Source organism: Mobula hypostoma, chromosome 8 (genome assembly GCF_963921235.1).
Source record: "Mobula hypostoma chromosome 8, sMobHyp1.1, whole genome shotgun sequence".
In the NCBI taxonomy this organism is placed as follows: domain Eukaryota; kingdom Metazoa; phylum Chordata; class Chondrichthyes; order Myliobatiformes; family Myliobatidae; genus Mobula; species Mobula hypostoma.
In genome coordinates this window covers 36020816-36045777 of record NC_086104.1, presented here as the reverse complement: position 1 = coordinate 36045777, position 24962 = coordinate 36020816, and the positions used below count along the sequence as shown (strand labels likewise).

At 40.1% G+C, this 24962-nt stretch overlaps 1 protein-coding gene across 3 annotated transcripts in view; it reads right to left on the bottom strand.

Moving 5' to 3' along the window:
- The window catches only part of LOC134350466 (tRNA (32-2'-O)-methyltransferase regulator THADA-like), a 429822-nt gene that overhangs the window by 396788 nt on the left and 8072 nt on the right, over positions 1–24962 (bottom strand). For all 3 annotated transcript variants that reach the window (XM_063055680.1, XM_063055682.1, XM_063055681.1), the window contains exons 4-13: positions 20966–21114; positions 20297–20329; positions 19202–19250; positions 17251–17441; positions 16936–17030; positions 13836–14059; positions 10554–11254; positions 5830–5984; positions 3156–3311; positions 2886–3017 (exon numbers count right to left, since the gene is read on the bottom strand). In XM_063055680.1, coding sequence (XP_062911750.1) covers positions 2886–3017; positions 3156–3311; positions 5830–5984; positions 10554–11254; positions 13836–14059; positions 16936–17030; positions 17251–17441; positions 19202–19250; positions 20297–20329; positions 20966–21114 — 1885 coding nt within the window. The remainder of the gene's footprint in view (positions 1–2885; positions 3018–3155; positions 3312–5829; positions 5985–10553; positions 11255–13835; positions 14060–16935; positions 17031–17250; positions 17442–19201; positions 19251–20296; positions 20330–20965; positions 21115–24962) is intronic.

Genomic DNA, 24962 nt, shown 5'->3' with positions numbered 1-24962 from the left:
TAAATATCTTAAAAATATTTCGGCATCCCCAATTATATTACTAGCTAGTTTATCTTCATATTTCATATTTTCTCTCCTTATGGCTTTTGTTGGTTTTTAAAAGCTTCCCAATCCTCTAGCTTCCCACTAATTTCTGATATATTATATGCCCTCTTTTTTGATTTTATGCTGTCTTTGACTTTGCTAGTCAGCCACAGTTGCTTCGGCCTCCCTTTAGAATACTTCATCTTTGAAATGTATCTATCCTGCGCCTCCTGAATTGCTTCCAGAAACTCCAGCCACTGCTGTTCTGTTGTTATCTCTGCTACTGTCCCCATCCAATCAAGTTCGGCCAGCTCCTCTCTTATACCTTTGTGATTCCCTTTACTCCACTGTAATCCTGATAAACTTGACTTCAGTTTCTTCCTCTCAAACTGCAGAGTAAATTTTATCATATTATATGGAAAATGATAGGGTCTTTTAAGAGACTCCTGGATGGATACATGGTGCTTAGAAAAATAGAGGGCTGTGGGTAAGCCTAGGTAGTTCTAAGGTAAGAACATGTTCGGCACAGCTTTGTGGGCCAAAGGGCCCGTATTGTGCTGCAGGTTTTCTATGTTTCTATGTTTCAATATTATGATCATTGTCTCCTAAGGGTTCCTTTACCTTTATCTCCCTAATCAAATCTGGTTCATTATGCAACACCCAATCCAGAATAGCTGATCCCCTAGTGGGCTCAACCACAAAATTGCTCTAAAAAGCATCTCTAGGCATTCTACAAATTACATCTCTTGGGATCCAGCACCAACCTGATTTTCTCCATCTACCTGCATATCTGAAATCCTCCATCACTATCATAACAATGCCCTTTTTACATGGCTTTTCCATCTCCTGTTGTAATGTGTACACTACATCCCAACTAATGTTCGGAGGTCTGTATATAACTCTCATCGAGGTCTTTTTACACTTGCAGTTCCTTAACTATACCCACAAAAATTATATACCTTCTGATCCTATCACCTCTTTCGACGATTTGATGTCATTTTTACCAACAGAACCACCCTACTCCTCTGTCTACCTGCCTGTTCTTTCAATACAATGTTTATCCTTGGATGTTAAGTTCCCAACTATGATCTTCTTTCAGCCACCACTCAGTGATGCCCACAACGTCACATCTGCCAATCTCCCAATGTGCTACAAGATCACCTGCTTTATTCCGTATACCACATGCATTCAAATACAACCCCTTCAGTCCCGTATTCATCACTCTTTTCAATCTTGTCTCACTTTTACACTGCAACTCATCTCATTAACTGTAATTTTGCCCCATCATCTGCCTGACCTCCCTCACAGTCTCACTACACACTGGAATACCAACTGCCCCATCTTCAGCCCTATCGTTCTGGCTCCCACCCCCCTGCCAAATTAGTTACTACCCAATAGCTCTACCAAACCTGTCTACAAGGATTTTGCGCCACCTCCCACCCACCGGTTCAGGAGTAACCCGTCCTTTTTGTACAGGTCGTACTTTCTTCAGCAGCGACCTCAATGATCCAGAAACCTAAACTCTGCCCCCTGCACCAATTGCTCAGCAACACATTCATCTGCCAAATCATCCTATTCACTGGCACGTGGTACAGGCAGCATTCCAGAGCTTACTACCATGAAGATCCTGCTTTTCAGCTTCCTACCTAATTCTCTATATTCTTTCTTCAGGACCTCCTCTCTTTTGCTACTTATGTCACTGATAACAATATATACCTCAACTGATCGTTCACTCTCCCCCCTTCAGAAAGCCGTGGACCCAATCCAAGACATCCCTGACCCTGGCATCCGGGACACAAACGTCCCGTCTGAGTGTCTCCTTCATGTACACATAAATTTCCTGTCTGCTCCTCGACCTATGGAATCGGCTATGACTCTTCTTCCCCCCACCCCACTCCTTCTGAGCCACACAGAGCCAGACTCAATACCAGAGACATGACCGTTGTGAATTTCTTCTGCTCGGTCGACCCCACCCCAACAGTATCCAAAGTAGTCTACCTGTTACTGAGGGGAATGGCTACAGGGGTACAGTATTCTGTAGTAGCTGCCTATACCCTTTACCCCTCCTGACGGTCACTCAGTTACCTGTACCCTGCACCTTAGATGTTCTAAGACCATAACCAAGCTCTCCATATGCAAATTTAGAGAACAATCACAGATCTGACTTAGAAGTTTCAACAAAATGTAATACAGATTTTGAAATTCTATTAAAATAACTAAAGACTGAATCCTGCTTCATGGGTCTTGCAATTGGAGTTTTGCTGAATTATTATCTGGTTCTATTTCTGCTACATAAGAATTGAATTAAAGCAAATGGAAATCCTTATAAATGTTGAAGGTTTTGGTCTTTTCCCAATTGTATCTTTTCTGCCTGTTATACGATTAGAAAAATCCTGAAAAGCCATCCAGAAAAAGCGATGAGCCTATTCAATCGCTTGTTATTCAATCTCTTAGTGACATAGGAAGTGAGTCATTGTTTAGTTTGTCTATTCCTGCCAATGACCCAGTTTTCATGTTGATTTTGGGAAAGACTACCATAAAGCAAGCAGATGTTACATTTAAATTTTTTTTATCATGATCCCACTCTGTACATTGTCACACACCAAGTAAAGTCCTCAATCACTTTTTCGACAAGAAATGAAATTTCAAAGATAAAAAATGCTTAAGATTAGACCAAGGTATGGTTGAGTAATTCTTGCAAAATTCACCTTTGAAAATAGTTTAGTGAAATACAGCAATGTAATTGAAGAACCAGAATATTGTTTTATTTTTAATAATCAATTGCATCTTTTACATCAATTATAGATTCAATTTCAATCAATTTTCTTTTGCAAACATATTGTTAGTCAATTGGGCCGTACCTTGTACTGTTGAAGTTGAGCTTCTGGATCTTGAGTATTTGTTTTTTCTTCACATCCAGTGCTCTTCTGCCTATTAATAGCCTGGGTTTGTTTATAAAGCATTTGGGAATTATCCCGTATCCTGTAGAATAGCTGCATGAAAAAATTATTAAATGCGAGGCAAAGTAAGTTGAAGTATCAAGAACATCTTTAAGAATATTGTTAACAGTGCCTATATCATGATACTGTTGTTGGAAGGTTAATACAACAGCAGAATCAAAACTGGCTTACCTTTTTCATGACCCACACAATTTTCTGCCTCATTGCAGGAGACTGACTGTTCATGTTATATGGAAGGAAAAACTTTACTAAATCCATCTCTTGCTGAGATACAGCTTCTGTAGTACGGTTTGTCTCACAAATCAAACCCAGGGCATCAAGACGGACCTGTAGTAAGAATGGGTTGGTTTTTATAACTTTGTTATTTTAAACATTCCTTCGTTTCTTTAGATAGATTGGTTAAGAGGGGTTGAGTGAGAAGATTTCTGCTGACTTACTATGTGGTAAAATCTGAAGCAATTTCATTGGTAGGAAATATGGGAAAATATTTAAAAATAATATATGTAGGGTGTTCCTAGTACTCAAATCAAAGAAAGATAACACAAAGATTCAGCAGACAATCAGGGAAGTATATCAGATGCTTGCTTGCATTGAAGGATGGTGAAAATAGAAGTTTTGCTTTAATTAACTGAAAGGCTGGAGAGATTGCATTTGGAGACGCTATATATGTTGATCTACCCAAAGGAAAGGAATACTTCACTTACTGGGGCTATTCTGAAAGTTCACTGGATTGAATGGGGGAGGGGAAGGCCACGCTATGCAGGCTGTCAGAGCCAACAGCCGGGTTGTTATGCAATTCATATTTTTTTCCCTCTATTATTATGTATTGCATTGCACTGCTGCCACAAAGACAATGAATTTCATGACAGATGCCAGCGACATTAAATCTGATTCTGATGTCAAAAACCTGTTTAAAATTTAGGTGGGTGGTTACTGCAATTCCAATTAGGCAGAGGGAATCTAAACCTTATTCAGCCAAGATCTAACCTAGAGTGAATGTCCCTAGGTTTGGCATTGGCTGCTTGAGCGAATAAGGGAAAGGTGCCATGAGAAAGTTACAAATCTTTAAAATTTTCTTGAGAGGCATGAATGATCAATCGACGAGAGTGCCTAAAACTGTGATTATGTTATTATAAGCATTAAAAAAATTGCGGGTTCAAGGAAATCAAGGGTTAAGGCAGGGATCTGGAGTGACTACTTTCTATGGTGGTAAAATATAAACTAGTGTATTTTAGTCAAAAGGTGGAAGAAAAAGAGGAATAGAAAAGTCTATAAAAGCTATTATCCTAATATGATCCAATGCTTTTTAAAGACAAGAGAGAATCTTGCAGTTTGGCAGGAGCAAGGTGGGAGAAATGAAAGTAGAATTTTCACAAATATTTCATAAAGAAACCTCTGAGGGAGTTTTCAATGAGTAAAGCAGAAAACATGGCAGCACAGTAACATAGGGCCAACGTAACGCTTTACAGGCCCAGTGCTCAGGATTCAGTTCCCAGTGTTGTCAATGAGGAGTTTGTACATTCTCCCCATGACTGAATGGGTTTCTTCCAGGTGCTCCAATTTCCTCCCACCATCCAATGACTTATGGATTAGTACGGGCTCATAAATTGTGGGCATATTTTACCGCTTCTTTTGTCCATTCTCCTAACCTGTCCAAGTCTTTTGCAGACCCCCTGCTTCCTCAACATTACCTGCCCCTCCTCCTATCGTTGTATCATCCACAAAACTAGCCACAAATCCACCAATTCCATCATCCAGGTCACTAGCACAGAACCGGAAAAGTAGCAGTCACAATACCAGTCCCTGCAGAACACCACTAGTCACCGGCGCCAATCAGAAAAGGCCTCCTTTATTCCCACTCTTTGCCTCCCAGCTTTCAGCCAATCTTCTATCCATTCCAGTATCTTTCCTTAATATAATGGCTCTGATCTTGTTAAGCAGCCTCGAGTGTGGCAACTTGTTATCAGCATACTGAAAATCCAAGTAAACAACATCCACTGATTCTCCTTTGCCTATTTTGCCTGTTGCTTCTGCAAAAAGTTCCAACGGATTTGCCAGGCAAGATTTCTTCCAAATGAAACCATGCCAATTTTGGCCTATTTTATTGTGAGCCTTCAAGTACACAAAACCCTTTTCCTTAATCATGAACTAATCTCATCAGCCACCTCTTTCACAACCCTGGGATGTAGTTCATCTGGTCCAGGCGATTAATTCATCTTCAGATCTCTCAGCTTCCCAAGAACCTTTGATAGTGCAGTTAAAGCCAAGGATGGACAAGTAGCTAAAATTGAAAGACTATTCAGAGGAGAGAAGGATTGAGGAAGATTAGAGTAGCAAAACCATGGATTTGAAAATAAGGAAGAGGATTTTAAATCTGTGTCCTTTTGTAACATGAATTCTTGCAAGCAATGAGCACAGGACTGAAGAATGAATGGCAAGATGCAAGCTTTAGATGACATCAGGTTTACAGAATTAATATTTCAAATAGGAAATACAGTGCAACATTACAGAGATAGACACTGAAGAGACTGGTAATAAATAGGGAAAAGCATGAAATAAGTGAACCTCTTTCCTCGAAAGGTTCCTGTGGATTTTTGAGGGAAATGTCATCCACGGGGGGTTAATGGAGTCAAGAGTGTGCATGCGTAGCATTTTTTGGGGGTCTCAGAGGGAACCTTCAGGTTTTATCAATAATCGTGTGCAGCTCCCTCAGCTATGTTTTCCCAAACCATTCCCATTCTCCGCTGAAAGAAATAACTTTTTCCCAGGAACTCAATGAAAGCCCCCAAAACTTCCCAGTGCAGTGGAAGTTGACTTAAAAAAAAGGTTCGCTAATTGTCGATACCTGTTCATGCTTGTGAACCAAAGCCTGTTTCATCAGGCTAATGGGTATCAGTTGGTCCCACGTGGACTTCTCAGCGGTGCTCCAGAGTCCCTGAGCTCTAGCCGTCCTTAAGCAAGTCATCAGTGCTCCAAGAGCACCTCTGCAGCTGAATGCACCTAGCAGAAACAAACCAAGGAATCTACTTAGTGGCAGAAAAAGTCATCGATCCACCCAGTCTGAAGCAAATTGCTCTGTAATTACCATTGTGCAGCAGCTTAAAACTTCCTTTTACTCTGTTATTTCTTATTTCCATCTGGAGTCCATGCTTAATACATTTTCAAGGGGTATCAAAATATTCCAATTTATGATTCAACTGCTATCAAAACTATTAGAAAATTTGCAGGAAAAATGTTGAACATTACAAACTAAATGTCTTGTGTAAGATATGCTAACATTTCATTTATTATTAATATATTAAAAGTATACAATTCCCTTTTTGCAAAACATGCACATTGAAGTTATACGTATACTGTAAGATTAACAGAGAATGTGAAAAGTTCTCTCACAAAATATGGAAACCAAGCGGGATGAATATCTGGTCAGGTGCGCTAATACTGGAAAGGGTATTTTCACCCTGAAGGTGGCCATGTCCTAATTCTATCATTCTATAAAGCGTAAGAAATAATTTGTCCCACTAAGTCCCTGCTGGCTCTGGCTCTCAGAGCTATTTCGTTAGTCCCAGTCACCCACTTACTTTCTTAAGATCTCTTTTATCTCACATCTCTATTAACTCCCCTCTGATTCTCCCACTACACAACACAACAAGCAACTTCCAGCGACCAATGAACCTACTAATCTGCCCATCTTTATTATACGGGATGAAACTAAAACACAGAGGATATGCATGTAGTCACAGTGGGAACACACAAATAATACTAGAGCTCAGGATCACAAACCCAAGTCACCGGAGTTACAAGGCAACAGCACTATATGCTGTGCCACTTCTGCAATAAACATGGCAATTACCACACTTACAATAGTATGAATAATTATTATTTTTACTGTTTGTCACTCTTGTTTTATGTGACCCAGAACAGTGGCTCTCAGGCCATTTTAGTTAGCAGGCCCTTTATCAAATGGATTAGCAATCACAAACATAATAATGGTGATATCCAAGCGTAACACACAGGCATGTGCACCTATTGTCTGTCTGTATGCTGGACTTAAGTAAATCAAAGGACTCGGTTTGCGAATCAGCTTCAATGACAGAAATCAAAACTTCAAAGATGAAGTGGAATAGTAATGCTGTTTATTGATTACAGCTCAGCATTCAACACAATCATACCCTCAGTTCTAACCAAAAAGCTCCAAAATCTGGGCCTCAATACCTCCCTCCGAAAATAGATCCTTGACTTCCTCACTGGGATACCACAGTCTACATGGATTGGAAAAAATACCTCCTCCTTTCTGACAATCTACACTGGCGCACCACAAGGATAGGTGTTTAGCCCACTGCTCTACTACACCCACGAATGTGTGACTATGCACAGCTCAAAGGCCACCCATAAATCTGCTGATGACACAATCATTGTTGGCAGAATTTTAGATGGTGAATAGGAGGCATACAGGAGTGAGCTAGATCAGCTAATGGTGTGGCATTACATCAACAATCTTGCACCCAACATCAATAAGATCAAAGAATTGATTGCGAACTTCAGGAAGAGCAAGTCAAGGGGATACACACCAGTCCTCATCGAGGGATCAGAACTGGAAAAAGTGAGCTATTTCAAGTTCCTGGGTGTCAACATCTCTGAAGATCTATGCCAGGGTCAAAATATCGATACAGTTACAAAGGTATGACAGCAGCTATATTTCATTAGGAGTTTGAGGAGATTTGGTATGTCACCAGATACTCGCAAATTTCGACAGATATACCATGGAAAGCATTCTAACTGGCTGCATCACTGTCCCCACCGCACAGAATCGGGAAAAGCTGCAGAACGTTGTAAACTCAGTCGGCTCCATCATGGGCATTAGCCTTCCCAGCATCCAGGACACCTTTAAAAGACAATGCCTCAAAAAGGCAGCATCCATCACCAAGGACATATCGTCTTCTCACTGCTACCATTAGGGTGGAGATACAAGGTGGCCATGGAGATACAAGGTGGTTGAAGGCACAAATTCAATATTTCTGGAAGAGCTTCTTCCCCTCTGCCATTGGATTTCTGAATGGACAATGAATCCATGAACACTTCCTCATTATTTTACCTTCCCTTGTTGTGCTACTTATTTCATTTATTTTTAATATATACTCCTTATTGTAATTTATCATTTTTATCACTATGTATTGCAATGTACTGCTGTAAGAAAACAACAAGTCTGAACAAGCAGTGGTTGTCTGATCTTGCAGAGCACATCAAAGGCACTAAGTAAAAACTGTGGGCTGAGACCAAAAGACAGGTTTGGGTAGGGTCACTCCAGTCAGCTGGACTCAACTCAGACCAACAGAAAGGGAGAGAGACCCTGACTCTATATCCTATCTATACTGCTCATAATTTTGTAACCTTCGTACAGGTCTCCCCTCAGCTTCTGGTGCACCAGAGAAAACAATCTAAGTTTGTTCACCTTTCCTTACATCTAATATTCTATAAAATAAATAAATATATAAAATTAATGAACAGTTGCTATTTTGGGCAGAGACGCTTCTTCAGGACTGAGGAGTAAGAGAGAAGATGCCAGAATAAAAAGGTGGGAGGGGAAGAGGGAAGGAAGCTGGCTGGAAAGTGATAGGTGAAGCCAAGTGGGTGGAAAAGGTTAAGGGCTCGAGAAGAAGGAATCTGATAAGAGAGAAGAGCAGACCAGAGGAGAACGGGGAGGAGGAAGGGACCCAGGAGAAAAAGATAGGCAGGTGAGAAGAGGTGAAAGGTCAGAATTGGGAATGGGGCGGGGTGTAGGGAAGGTTTTTTTTACCAGAAGGAGAAATCGATATTCATGCCATCAGGTTGGAGGCTGCCCGGACGGAATATAAGGTGTTGCTCCACTACCCTGAGAGTGGATTCATCTTGCCACAAGAGGAGGCCATGGTCTGGCACGTCAGGATGGGAACCGGGAAGTTTCGTTTATGGCGGATGAAGTGGAGGTCCTCAACGAAGTGGCTCCCCCAGTTTATGGTGGGTCTTATTAACGGAAATGAAGCCCCATCGGGAGCACCGGACATAATAGACGACCATAGCAGGTTCACATCTGAAGTGTTGCCTCACCTGTATGGGGCCCTGAATGGAGGTGAGGGAGGAGGTGAATGGGAAGGTATAACACTTGCGCCGCTTGCAGGGAGGGAGTTTAGCGGTGAGGGGCAAATGGACAGGGCAATCGCAGAGGGAGCAATCCCTGCGGAAAGCAGAGAGGTGTGGGAAGGCAAAGATATATTTAGTGGTGGGATCGCTTTGGAGATGGCGGAAGTTGCAGAGGATGATGTGTTGGATGCAGGGGCTCATGGGGTGGTAGGTAAGGGAAAGAGGAACACCATTACTATTAAGGAGGCAGGAAGATGGGGTGAGTGCAGATGTACGGGAAATGGAGGAGATGCGTGTGAGGGCAACATCAATAGTGGTTGGAGGGAAACCCCATTTTTTGAAGAAGGAAGACAACTCTGATGTCCTGGAATGGAAAGCCACGTTCTGGGAACAAATGTGGTGGAGCACTAGGAACTGAGAAAAAGGAATAGAGCATTTTTACAGGAGTCGGGGTGGGAAGATGTATGGTCAGGATAACCATGGGATTCAATAGGGTTATAAAAGATATTGATTGACAGTTTGTCTCAGGAGCTGGAGACAGAGAGATTGAGAAAGGAGGGAGGTGTCAGAGAATCAAGAAAGGGGAGGGAGATGTTAGAGATACCTAATACAAGATTTTATTAAATAAAATAAAGATAGGAAAATAGCTATAATCACCATGTTTTTGATGTAAGTGCATTCCAGAGGCGGGTCGGTGACATTAATATAGTATCTTCCTATAAAAATGCCCTGATAATATTGACATGTGTGGGTATCAAAGGGAAAACATTTCAGACTGTCTGAAAAGAAAGTACAAGTTTCTAACTGCAAATATTCAGTGATGTCATCATTTACTTTGTTAAAATTCTTGTATTATTAAAGTGTAATATTGACAAAAGCACCTGTACAATGGAAAGTGCGGCTCTTTTTGGTTCTTTGTTCTTAACACTTCTCCTTCAAGAAGTTACTAATCAAAGCAATCAAATTGGATGTAAATGAAAAGAAAAGGATTCACCCTATTTAGAAACTAAGGAAAATGTTAATTTTGCTAACTCTATAAGGCTGAAAGGCTCATGCTTCAACAAAACCATTTAAAAGTGCTTGACACAGGAAAATCTTTGTATTGCTTGAATGGAGTACAAAATGCCTAACTTTATACAAAGTCAAAATAATCTCCCCATTATTAATGGAAAAATCCCATCCAAAATTTGAATCTGTTTTCTCTCCCGATGTAATTCCAGTAATGTTTCCCCCACATCCCAGCCAGAGTACTTTCAGCAAAGTTTTGGAATATTGTTTGAACTAAACATTCATAAGGTACTGAACTTGAAAAATGAAAATGTAGAAAAGGATAAAAAATACATTTAAATTACTTGTATTACAATTACTGGATTTTGTCCAAAAGAATTTTCTCCCCTTCAACAAAGTATGTTAGTGCAAACATCATTACGATTGTTCCTTCATCCTACTCACCACTCTTGTCGGCCTCGTCAGAAGAGCGAAGCGCTTTGATCATATACGTCAGGCTGTCTGGGTTGCATTTTAATAGCTTGGGAAGATAGTAGTCAATGATGGAAGTTGTCTGACTGGGCTTCTCCTCACACAAGGCCAGAAGAAACGGCAGGACCCAGGTTTTGTGCCACTGTTCAGTCCAACTAGTCGACTGCGGTGAAGACATCAACTGGCTCTTATGGCTGATAAACATTTTTTCTAACAGATCAGTTGCATATGGTGCAAGCGCTTGCTCATGCATTAGTCCTAAAACTTGTTTAGGGATGGAGTCATCTACCGTTAGTATATAATCTGTACCTAAATGTTCTACTAAACAGCTCAGTGAAATATATTTCCCTTTGATATGCCACTCTAAATCCAACAAACTCTTTGTCACATTTAAGAAGAATGAATCTGTCATTTCACTCGAACCATCGATCGTCTTCTGGTGAATTTTTAAAATGTTTTTAAATATAGCTTTAGTCTGATGTCTCACTGCATCTAAAGGATGTTCCCAATGTGTCCATATGTAGCCCAGTAGTTTCTGAATGGATTCAGAGTTTCCACTCAAGGAATTTTTCAGATACTGAGAGCATGAGTCTGAATGGAGAGCATCTAATGCGGATGTCGTCCAAAAACCAAGAATTCTGGAAATTGACATTGCCATACTGGATTCCTTTAAACTGAAATAAAAAGAGATCAGTGACACAACAGGATAATCTGTACACACGTTAAATGGTGCAGAACACACTCCATTCACGAAATCCAATCCGTTATAAGAAATTGTAAAATCATAGAAATAAGAAGCAAACTAGCAATTTTGCAAATAATACTTTTCTGGCTGGAATATGCAGGTGTACTCCCTCAAGGACTGCAAAGAGGGGGAACAGTAATAAGCCATTTTACAACCATGCATGTCTGATGCACAATGTAAAACAGAAGGAAATTCCATATAATGCAGAATTCTTTTTGTGACAACACCAATATCTTTTCTAGTATGTCACTTCTTCGTAAATTCCACTTAAACCAAATACTGGTCTGCAATCATGCTACAGCTTTGGCAAAATTTCTGGACCTCTCATGGCCAATTTTGAACTTTTGTGGTTTCCTTCCCCCATGTCCGCCCCCCCCCCCCCATTGTAGCACCCTAGATGGCATGTACAACAGGACAGTCAATATAGCACAGACATACAACAATTTTATATGCATGAATTAATCAGTCTGATGGCCTGGTGGGAGAAGCTGTCCCAGAGCCTGTTGCCTGGCTTTTATGCTGCGGTACCATTTCCCGGATGGCAGCAGCTGGAATAGTTTGTGATTGGGGTGATTCAGGTCCCCAATGATCCTTTGGGCCCTTTTTATACACCTGTCTTTGTAAATGTCCTGAATAATGGGAAGTTCACATCTACAGATGCGCTGGACTGTCCACACCACTCTCTGCACAGTCCTGCGATTGAGGGAAGTACAGTTCCCATACCAGGCAGTGATGCAGCCAGTCAGGATGCTCTCAATTGTGCCCCTATAGAAAGTACTTAGGATTTGGGGGCCCATTCCAAACTTCTTCAACCGTCTGAGGTGAAAGGGGCGCTGTTGTGGCTTTTTCACCACACAACTGGCATGTACAGACCATGTGAGATCTTCGGTGATGTGTATGCCAAGGAACTTAAAGCTGTTCACCCTCTCAACCCCAGATCCATTGAAGTCAATAGGGGTTAGCCAGTCTCCGTTCCTCCTATAGTCCACAACCGGCTCCTTTGTTTTTGCGACATTGAGGGAGAGGTTGTTTTCTTGACACCACTGTGTCAGGGTGATGATTTCTTCTCTGTAGGCTGCCTCATTATTATTTGAGATTAGGCCAATCAGTGTAGCGTCGCCAGCAAATTTAATTAGCAGATTGGAGCTGGGGGTGGCGACACAGTCATGGGTACACAAAAAGTAAAGGAGGGGGACTTAGGGGCACCTGTGTTGAGGGTCAGAGGAGCAGAGGTGAGGGAGCCCACTCTTACAACCTGCCGGCAATCTGACAGGAAGTCCAGGATCCAGCTACACAGGGCAGGGTGAAGGCTGAGGTCTCTGAGCTTCTAGTCAAGCCTGGAGGGAATTATGGAGTTGAATGCTGAACTGTAGTCCAAGAACAGCATTCTCACATAAGCATCCCTCTTCTCTAGGTGTGTAAGGGCACATTAATAAATTTTCCAACAATCAGAGGTGTTTTACAAAGGGAAGACTATAGAAAAGATAATCAGGCCGCATGAGAATTGATCCATGCTCCTGCAATGACAACTGAAAACTTGCAGATAACATTAATTTTACCTCACAACTCTCAGTATGGTTTACACCATTCTCATCTGCAGAAAGCTGTGCCTTCAGACAAATGGGTTCCTTTGCTCTCATGCATCTCAGGCTCTGATGCATCATCAGCTATAAACCCAACTCCATTTTCTTAAGTCTGCTGAAGGTACTAGGACACTTAACAGCTATCAAGTAGGGGTCGTGCATACAGATGCACTAACCTTCAACTTGTGGCCGAACACTAAAGATTCCTTTCTTTGGATTTTTGTTTTCTCCTCAATTAGGTGCCACCTGCTACCTTGATAGAAGATGCTAATGAATGGAAATACTGTAATATTTCAAGCTTCTTACAATTTAGTCTTCTTTCTGGTGGCATTTCACTTTACTCTTACTAAATGGAAAATATCTAAAGCTGATGTACTAACACAGTGCCACATTTACCTAGTTCCTCTAATCAAAAGTTCAGAAGGGTAATTGGGCAAGGTGAGAAAATATAAAATAAATTACAGGTGTGGCAAAGTAACCAACCTCAAATCATATAAAGTGAATCATCAATCAGAACGTAAATCACCATAACTATCGCTGAGCTTCTGATTTTTTGGTTCAAACTCTAGACAATTCACGCAATTCAGACATTTTTCTAGTTCCATCATAAAATGATCTTCTAATTCCATGTTGCAACCAATTATGCAACAAAGTGAAAACAGTGGAAAGCCCGTTGTCACAAAATTGCAACTGCTTCCTAATAACTGAAGCTTCTGATTGAAAGATCCACTGTAAAAGGATTTAATAGACCAGTATACTACTTAAAATGTTCTTATATTATTTTAACTTCAGCCAGTTATCTGCCTCTGCTAATGCTATTACGGATATGAAAGGGCACTTCTATAATGCTATGAAAATCAATTTTCTTTGTTCTGAATATCCAACAACACATGCTTGTTTAGAACTTATCGTGAATGTGCTGCTTACCGGGAGTTAAGTGACAAGAGAGCAGTTAATATATCTAACAGGAGCTGGTCACTGCCGTCTCTCATTCTTCCACTTCCCCAGTCTAACATGGTCAGTGTTCCCTGGATGAGGAAAAGAACTGCATCGTCAGGCGGTGCAGCTCGGTAAAGTGCCCCACAACTCTGTATTAACCAATTTGGGGCATTGTCAACTCTTTTCGTGGAGTTAAAAAGCAGATCGTGAACCTGTACAAGTAAAAAAAAAATGAAACAATTAGAAGTATAAAAATATTTAAAAAATAAATAATATTCCAAGCCTTATGTATATCATTTGCTTAAATTTTCTTCCTCAACTGCACTAGGTCAGAAATGTAAGCTGATGTGCATAGTGACGTGCATAGGTCAGCTACAAGAGAAAATCTGCAGATGCCGGAAATCCAAGCAACAGACACAAAATGCTGGAAGAAATCAGCATGCCAAGCAGCATCTATAGAAAACAGTACAGTCCACGTTTTGGCCCGAAACCTCGACTGTACTTTTTTCCTATAGATGCTGCCTGGCCTGCTGAGTTCCTCCAGCATTTTGTGTGTGTTGCATAGGTCGTCTGTAACTTTGGTATTCAGTGGAACCGACAGACCATGTGCTTAACCAAGATGACTGAGAAGAAATCTGAAAAAAAATTGGCAAACTAGAATAATGGGAGTAAAATCAAAAAGGCTCTAAAGCAATGAATAAAAAGAGGAAATTAAGAGAGGCACATAGCAAAAGTGTACAAGAAAAAAAATCTTATAAATTTCTAATACAATTTGCCAAGTGAATGAGCAACAGATACCGGAAGGTGAGAAGGGGGCTAAAGTTCCCACAACAGTGATGATTAGATCTTTGTAGAGAAGACTTCATCCCACGCATACAACAAAAAGCACCATCGGTTGACCACTGACCATAAGCACAGCAAGATTTTGTTTAAAGTGGTTCCTGCCCAAATTAGCCTTTCCACAACCAAGAGCAGATGAAGTAATGCAATCTTAAAAGGCTAACTCTGAATAAAGAGTGATATGTAATACCAAAAAATAAATCCTTGTGCAATATGAATCGCATAAGTTGAAATTCATGTTGTGGTTTTGGGTCCATGCTAGTCAAGTAATGATTACTGATAGTGCTCTTCCACTAAAAAGAATCGTTTTAATGTTTTCCATTTCCATTTCCATTTGGATTTCCATTTCTCCGCCTTCCTAAAAGAAGGGGAAATGCATCCAGATTGATTTAATAACATTTTCCCTTGTAGTGGCAACAAGTGGGCAACTTGACTCACGTGCGCCATTAAAATGGTTCAAAGGTTTATTAAGTATCAAAGCATACAACTCTGAAATTCTTCAGTTCTCCGGGTAGCCATGAAACCAAGAAAGAAAGGCAGTCAACCCCTAAATTCCACCTCCCCGGAAAAAGAGTGAACAAAAATGGAACAGGCCTATCAATCCCCAAATACGTCCTCCCACATAAAAAGTGAGCAAAACGGACCAGGCACATCGACCCCCAAATCTCTCTTCCTGGACAGAAAAACAAACAAAATGGATCAGGCACATCGGCCCCCAAAACTCCCACCCCGCACAAAAGAAAACCGAGAAGACTGGGTGAGAAAACACAGAATATAAAAACTGTAAGACTGAAAAAAAAAGTCTATAGTTCAAAGTTCAAAGCGCCAAAAAAACCTGGACAACACTCTCTGCCGTGGCAGGCTCTCCGCTCTCTGGTACAGAGCACTTGATTGAAAGGCAAGCTGCAGGCGCTCACATTCTGCACTCGCTTCGATGCTTCAATCTCCCTCGTTGCTTTAATCGGCAAACAATGGGAGTGTTAATCAGTTCAATGGACCTAAACATAGACCTGTGCCCCTTCCTGCAGCCTTCTTGCCAAGGTTCATTCATGCTGCCTCTACCTCCCTGAATCCTCTCAGAGACGGACAATCTTCAAACTTCTGCACTCGCCTTGATATTTTAATCGCCCTCGCCACTGTAATCGGTGAAAATGGAAGCTTTATCAGCGAAATGGGGACAAATACTGGCTCACGTGTATCCCGCAGCTTTCTCACCACAAGGTTCATTCACGCTACCTCTGCCTCCTGGAATCCTCTGAGATTACAAAGCAATGAAGCACCCAAACAATCACCAAACAGCAAAACACAGGCTCCAACAGTTCCAGAATCACATTCAAGGTGATAAACAAATGCAAAAGACATAAAAGAAGTGAAAAAAATGGTTTCATGATCTATCCAGAAGATGTCAACCAAAGAAGCACCGTACGCAGGCGCCATCTTGACCTTTCGGCAAAATGAGCTGAAAAGCTGTACAACAAACCTCAGTTAGATCATTGTACGAGACATACAAAAGGTACACAACTGCAGAGGTCATTAATGATTTTGGACATTATATTCATACATAAAATTTCTCTGAAGGACCCAACTATAATTTCAGGAAAACATACAACTGAATGCAACTTGATACAAATTATTGCACATTTTTTGAAAAAATTACTTTCTCTTTTTTTCCCCAAAAATCACACATTTTTTGATGCAAATCCCTCTTTGAATAGGTATCAAAGCCATCAAAATAAAGAATTATAAACTATATGTTACCAATCATTCTTTAATCCAACTTGGGTGATCTTTCATTGATTCTGTTATTGTTATTATTCTAGATTTATTGAGTATGCCCACAAGAAAATTAATCTCAGGGTTGTATATGGTGAAATATACTGTATGTACTTTGATAATAAATTAACTTTGAACTTTAATACTTGATTAGAATCAGGTTTATTATCACTGGCATGTGACGTGAAATTTGTTAACTTAGCAAGTTTCAATGTTTTTTATGAATCTACTCAAGTATTTTCTTTTAATGTGCTTATATCCCTCTCCACAGATGCTGCACGGCTTACTGGATATTCCCAGTATAATTTTCCTTTGTTTTTATTTCAGATATCCAGCATTCGCAGTATCTTGCTTTTGCGTATTGTCATTCTCGTAAGAACTTAAGTTCTTTTAGCTGTTTGTCTCAGGCAACATAAAAATAAAGTTAAACAATTAATTGAAATGAACATTATTTCCAGAAGACAGTCCCACTCACCAACTTTGGCAACAACTCATCGCATTCCACAATAGTCTTGATAAACAGAAGCGTGGCCATCCCTGCCGTACTATGAACGGTCTGTAAGAAATTTCCTGAATTGCAGAAGAAATAAAAGATGTCCAGCTGTTTCTCAAACCAATTCCAGTAAAATCAAATGTCTTATTTTAAATTCTTATAGAAAAACAAGAAGGATTAGGACTAAAAACATGCAACTTGCCTAGTATGGCAAAAAAAGATAATTTTCTGCTCTTTAATTTTGAGGAACCATGTTGACCTGGGCTATGGAACTACAGCAGTTTCTGATAAACTTACCATCTAAGATTATTTCAATAAAGCACGTGAGCAATCCACACATAGCTTCCGAGAGAGCTGGTTCAGGATTTTTACAGAAAATATCATGTATTTTGCCTTGAACTTTCTGAACAAGCACCATTGAAGTTTTTAAGGCCAGTAGCAAATCGTACATCAGCTTGTTCTGCAGAATATGTTGCCCACCAAGGTTCCTAAAGCAGAGTTACAAATCAGATAATTTAATAAAAATGCATTTTTTACAGAAAAAGTGATGAACTTTTTGGCAAACGACGTAATTTAATTTAATAGAAAGTCTGCAACAGCAGTTTCGTGACTTTATAAATTAAAGGCTAAATTTACATCTCCTCCCAATGTTTTATCCAGAAATCTCCATGTTAAAAGTAAACATAAACTTAATTTACACATTTTAATTAAATGCAAAATTTGAAAAAAATTATCACTTAGAACTTGATCTTAAATACATTTACAATGCAAGGAGTATTTTGATTTTACATAAAAACATATGAAGCAATCTCAACAATAAATGTGGAATATTTGCATTTCACAAAATCAACAAAATAATTTCACTGTGCAATGAATTAACATCACCTCCTGTAAGTTGGGTCAGCACCCAACTTGCATAAATGGATGGACTCAGTGGCTCAGCTGCAACATAAAAATATTCAAGCTTGCAAACCCTTAACTTATTTTTGGATGTGAATGCACAAATCTTGATCAGGATGCCACAAAATTAGGAGACATTGTTGATAGCAAAGAAGGTTATCATCAATTACGGGGCATCTGGATCAGTTAGGGAAGAGAGTTGAAAAGCGCAAATGGATTTCTATACAAAGAAATTTAAGGCAATGGATTTTGGAACGTCAAACTAACATAGGACTTAAACTATGAATGGTTGGGCACTGACGAGTTTGACGTGAACAGAGGGACATCGGAGTACAAGGGCATAGTTCGTTAAAAGCAGCATCGTAGTTAGACAGGGTGGTGATAAAGGTGTTTTGCAGGTTGGTCTTCAACAGTTAAGGCATTGTGTTACAGTTGCATAAGTCTTTGCTGAGGCCACACATAGAGCACTACTTACAGTTTTAGTCAACTCTACAGGAAAGATGCAGGTAAACTGGAAAGTGTGCAGAAAAACTTTACAAGGATGTTGACAGGACCGGAAGACCTGAATTAGAGCGGGAGTTTAGGCCTTCATTCCTTGGAACATAGGAGAATGAAGGGGGATATTACAGAAATGTGTAAAATTATGAGACGCAGTAACACTGTAATTTTAGATAAGGTGTAAGGTGACAGTCTTCCCCAGGGTAGGGGAGTCCAAAACTAAAGAGACAGAGTTAGGGTGAGAGGAGAAAGATTTAAAGGGGACCTGTGGGCCAACTTTTTCCCCCACAGAGAAAGAAGCGAGTATTTGAAATGAGCTGCTAGAGGAAGGGGGTGAGGTAGGTACACTAGTATCATTTAAGCAGTACTTGGTCAGGTGCATGGAGAGGCAGGGCTTAGAGGGCTATGGGCTGAATGCAGGAAACCAAGGGGATATCATAATCACTTGGATTCATTCCTCTGCAGGGTCTGAATCCATGCTGCACTGCTCTATGACTCTTCTGTCCTCATAATCTGAACTACAATCTTAATTTCCTATATGCATGTTATCTAAATACCTAATATTCACCCAGCCCACAGCAATGTACAAGAATGTTACAGCAATTTTTAGAAATTACATCTGGACTATTAGCTTGAAACATACAGAAGTTCTTCACACAGTTTGAATAGTTAGCATTTAAAGAAAATATCTTAATACAAGAGTAGTAAGTACTTTATCAACCAGTTCTGTAACCTTACAATCCCAAAATCATAGAACACTTTTAACTCTCAGAATTACAACCTATGTGGCGTTTAAAATAACTTTACTGATAAACACAACACGCAATGTTAAAATTGGGAAAATACTCACTTATTCTGCAGCTTGAAATCCAGAACTGCTGCATGCAGAAACTGAAGAACTAATAAGAAGAAAAAGTTATTGCTGCAATTTCACAAGTTATTTCAACCTCCAAGCTAACCTAAGTCAGTCAGATTCTGAGAACACAGCCTCAGATAGAGGGGTGTCCTCTTAGAACAGAGATGAGGAAGAGAGTGGTGAACCTGTGAAATTCTTTGCCTCGGGCAGCTGTGGAGGCCAAGTCTTTATGTATGTTTAAGGCAGAGGTTGATAAATTCTTGATTGGTCAGGGCATGAAGGGATATGGGAGAAGGCAGGAGACTGGGGCAGAGAGGAAAATTGGATCAGCCGCGATGAAATGGTGCAGCAGACTCAATGGGTCAAATAGTTGAATTCTGCTCCTATATCTTATAGTCTTATTTCTGGACTTCTGGAAGAAGTTAGCTTTCATGACTTTGAGTCAATGCAATGCACATCTTCATTACTTTATTTAACAAACACAAAGATTAAAAATATGCTTAAAGCTTCTCCTTGCCAGTTTACATACATATTAGAACAGTACAGCACAGGAACAAGCCCAAACTAATTAAGCTATTGAAACCTATTCTCTTCTGCCTGCACATGATCTATATCCTTCCTTAAATAAAAACATTCCTCAATTCACTTGTTTAAGGATTCATAATGACTCTTTTTGGTCACTTTTGAAAACAACCTGGCCCCGTTGGTCTGTGAGTCAATATGCTTTTCGGACAATATTAGTCACAAGCTTTTCAAGCAAAAAGCAGGCAACAAGTGAAGCAACTATACTTTGAAACGGGGTGGCTCAATGTGGCAAAACCTACAAAAGGCAAAGGAACCCCTACTCTGCACTAAGCCTGCAGAAGGATAATTCTGAATTTTAGTTAAACCTCAAAGTGGGGTTTCTCAGCTTTTAGATTTGTTATCATACAAACAATGACAAATATAACCAGATTAATGCATTTGATATGGAAATTAAAATTCACACCAGTGTTGCACTTAATGAAAGAAAACTACTGCTTAGTCGAGATTTCAGTTGAATAATAACAACAAAAAAAGGCATGCTCAAAAAATTAAAGTAGAACCTACCCTCCAGATAAAGAACCTGCATGCATTTTTCACCTGCAAACACAAAACCAAATTAGGAGCGATTACTTTGTTAAAAATGCATCACAATTAGAAAAGGAAAACATCAAATCTCATCCAGTTTCCTCGCCTCTCTTGTCCTGAATATCTGATTGGTAGCATGCAAAATTTATAATCCACTACTCCTCCTGTAGTTCTGTTTTTAAACAGCCCTATTTGGTTAAAATTAAGTACGTTCTGGTACCAGAATAAAAAATATTATTTACTGGTGTCGGAGAAACTGTCGATAATGGGGTAACTAATTTAAAACTATCATCAAAAGATTATAAGGCAAGTTAAGAATAATTCCTTTATACAGGTTATTGAAGCATCAAAGTGAGTGATTGAATTCAAAACTAATACAATTTTAACAGAGGATAAATATTTGAAGCAGGGCTAAAATGAGAATGAGAGACAGGAGAACAAAATTTAGATACTTTTAAACAACAATCCAGCAAAAAGCATTTACATTAAACCTTCCTTTCGGCTGTAAGGTAGTGGCAATGTGAAGGAGCCACATACCATTCACTCCAGAACAATGAAAGATGTTGGAAAATGATGGACTGTGAAGCACACCATGTAGAAAGGCCCTAATATAAAATTATTCAAGCTCACACCCTTGCCCATATTTACCCAAGCTAAAATTCTCCATGCAGGCTGCAATGGAGTCAGTTGTCTTCCTGGTATGGGTTTTATCCACTGTCAACAGTTCTTTCCTCAGGCAATGGACAAGGCAGCTAACCACTTCTTCCTGCAGGTTTTCAGGAACACAGCCCAGTGTACTGCAAAAGAACGAGTTATGTATCTGAATGAAGCTTTTGTGCAAATACATTAAAAATAAGCATCTCAGTGTGGGTGAATTTCATTTTTAAATATTTAAATACAGTACTGGAGACACTTTATGTGGGAGCCACCATACTACAGATGCAATTTAACAAGTGGAATATGTAATTCAGACATGCAACAGATTTATCTCAAATTATGCTTAATGCATTAGCAGGCTAAACAGTTGAATTTTAGGAAATGAAAATACTTCTGAGCCAGAATATTTAAGGCTTGCCTGACCATATCTTTATGTTGCTCTGCATTCAAACCTCCCTTCTCCCTTCCAACCATACTTACATGTGTGACCACCACTCTGATATAAACCCTTCTCTTACTTACCTCCAAGGGTGCAAATATGAATCAATATAAATCTGAACCAGTTTAATTATCCTCTGCCCTGCTTACCTGCCAAATATGCCTACAGTTCTAGAGACCTACTGGAATGCAAAGACAGGCAGCAACTTCTTAAACGTCTCTCCTTCACTCTTTCTCCAATATACTGAGATCTTATAGACTTCTTTGTGAGAACATCCATCAACTGTCCTATTCCCACTTGTTCCCAGACCTTAGCTTATTTTTCACCACTCTTTCTCCTGTTTCTTCTCATGCCCTATCCAGCCTTTGCCAGAAGCCCCATAATACTTCCACTCTTCTACTTCTACTTCTACTAAGTTACTGACAACAAAACTAACCCATTCACCATAAAGTTTCCTGGTATTACATCTTGCCTCAAAAGGTCAACATGTGACTATTCCATCCTTATGCAATACACCCAAACTCTTATTTCACTTTCATCAAATTCATTGGGCCATAGCTCAAATCTGTACTCCTCTTTCCCACAACTCCACATTTGAATCCTTGAATTTGGTTTCCACTCTGCACAGTACCAAAGCCTCTCTCATCAAAATGAGAGATGTAACCTCTGAGACAGGTTGACCACACGATTCCTCTCCAACGATTCCTCAACCCCCTTGAAACCGATTGCCTAGCCTTTTTATAATCCGCACTTGTCATGGCCAGAGAGTTCCCTGTAACGGTAGCTCTTCTTGTGCCCAGTTACCACCCCCCACCCAAGTACCTCCAAGCATCTGGCCTTACACTGAGCCGGACAGCCCCACTTCTCAACTACTTGATTCTTGGGAATCTCATACCAAATCACAGCATCAGTACTCACAGAAACTAGTAAAATGCAGTTCTACGTCACCAAATCCTTTCACAACTTCTAAACTGCTTATCTGACACAGAGCCTTGTAAATTAACTATTGGGAAAACCAAACCTAATGCTTTGGGTTCCTACCATAAGTTCAAGATTCAAGATTGTTTCATGTCAGTTCCAATACACAAGTATAAAAGCGAACAAAATAATTACTGTATTACTCCAGATCCAATGCAGTACAAACAAAAACAATTAAAAAAACCACAAAAATATTAATACATAAGATAGTTTATAGACATAGATTGATTATATGTCCATAAAGTGATCTTAGGCACAGGAGTATGACATAAGGTCACTGACTGGAAGTGTTAAAGTAGTGGTGGAGGGGTAGGTTAGAGGTAGAGGTGGGGTAAGTAACTGCTCTTTGAGTATGGTGGTCCTGACGTGGATTCAACATACCCTCCTCCCTAACGGGGGTGGGACAAACAGGAGGTGTTGCCAATCCAAACTGACTGGAGTCTGCAGGTGAGGAAATCGAGGATCCAGTTGTACAAGAAGATATTGAGGCCTAGGCCTTGTAGCTTATTGATTAGTTTTGAGGGGATGATAGTATTAAATGCTGAGCTGAAGTCAACGAAGATCATCCTGATGTATGGATCTTAGCTCTCCAGATGTTCCATGGTTGAATGAAGAGACAATTAAAGGGCATCTGCTGTGGACCTGTTCTTACAGAAGGAAAAGTGGAGCGAATCCAAGTCAATTCTCAGACAGGAGAGGATATATTTCATTAACAACCTCTCAAAGCACTTCATCACAGTGGATGTAAGTGCTACTGGATGATAGTCATTCAGGCAGGTTACCATGTTTTCCTTAGGCACCGAGATAATCGAAGCCCACTTGAAGCAGCTGGGTATCTCAGACTGCCACACCAAGAGATTAAAGATCTCAGTGAACATTCCAGCCAGTTGATCAGCACAGGTCATTAGTACTTGGCCAGGTTTCCCATCTGGGTCAGATGCATTTTGTGGCTCCTGAAGGATACGCTCACATTGGCTTCAGAGACTGAGATCACAGTAGCCTCAGAGGCTGCGGGAGTTCATGAAGGTGCTTTCATGTTTTCATGGTCAAAGCAAGCATAAAAGGCAGTGAGATAATCTAGGAGCGAAACCTTGTCATCATCTATGTCGCTTGGTTTCATTTTGTAGGAGATGATGGCATCCAGGCACTGCTCGAGCTGTTGATTCAGCTTTGGTCTGTAACTGCCACTTCGAATGTGGGATAGCTGTCCAGAGATCATACCTGGACCTCTTTTATACTACTTGATTGCCAGACATGACCACCACTGTTCTGGCCCTCAGCAGATCACAGATCTCATGGTTCACCCATTGCTTCTGGTTGGGGACAATTCTGAATTATTTTGTGGGAACACCCTCAGCTATACCTGCAATGACAACCATGGTGTATTTGTTCAGATCCTCTGATGAGTTCTTGAACAAGGTCCAGTTCACCAACTCAAAGTAATCTCATTGCCACTCCTCTGCCTCCTGTGTCCACTTCTTCATTGTCCTTACTTCTGGAGCTTTGCTGTTTAGCCACTGCCTGGTTGCAGGTAGCAGGAGGACAGCCGAATGGTTAGACTTAGTCGATGAAGCTTCAACCCCGGTGTTTCAATCTGGGTTGGAGTCCTCCCCTCCTCCCTCTCTTACAGCCATGGCAATGGTGCTTCATCTGCTTCAAGGTGCAGTACCTGTAATCTTGTAAAGTCTTCCTAATCCTTCAGAAGACTGTGAAATCATTAGTTCATTAAGATGGTTCAAAAGTACATTACTTAAAGGGAAATTACAGGCTGCCAATGGAAGCATATTCAGGGATTTGTAAGCAAAGTGTCGTCATTGTTCCACCAGCACCATCTTTATTATTCTCCTGTGACCTACTATGGGATCTTTTACTACAATAAAGGCATCAAACGCCATAGGATGATGTTCCTACTGAAGTAGTTGATAACCTCTTATCAAAATCTAAACATTTCAAATGCAAAGGAAAATTGAAATTCCACATGGTTAGAAACAATGATAAAGTCATATTACTTACTAAGGGACATCTCATTGGTATATTTTTGGCCCGAAGCTTGAACATAATTTAAGTAATGCTTCCAATAATTCAACTGTCACAACTCTACAACAGGCTATCTCCAACAAGTTTAGTTAAAAATGTTATAATTTTAATTTATAAATTAAAAATTTTATTCACAACTCAAGATATCTGATAACATTGAGGCATTATAAGTTTGAGTACCATCTTAATCACCATTCCTTCAAATAGTACAATTAACGTAAAATTTCCAGCTATAAGACCACAAGATATGAGAGCAGAATTAGGCCATTTAGCACATCAAGTCTGCTCCGCCATTTCATCATGGCTAATCTAATTTTCCTCTCAGCCCCAGTCTCCTGCCTTCTCCCCATATCCCTTCATGCCCAAACCAATCAAGAATCTATCAACCTCTGCCTTAAATATACATAAAGACTTGACTTGCACAGCTGCCTGTGACAAAAAATTCCACAGATTCACTACTTTCTGGCTAAAGAAATTCCTCCTCATCTCCATTGTAAAAGGATGCCATTCTATTCTGAGGTTGTATCCTCTGGT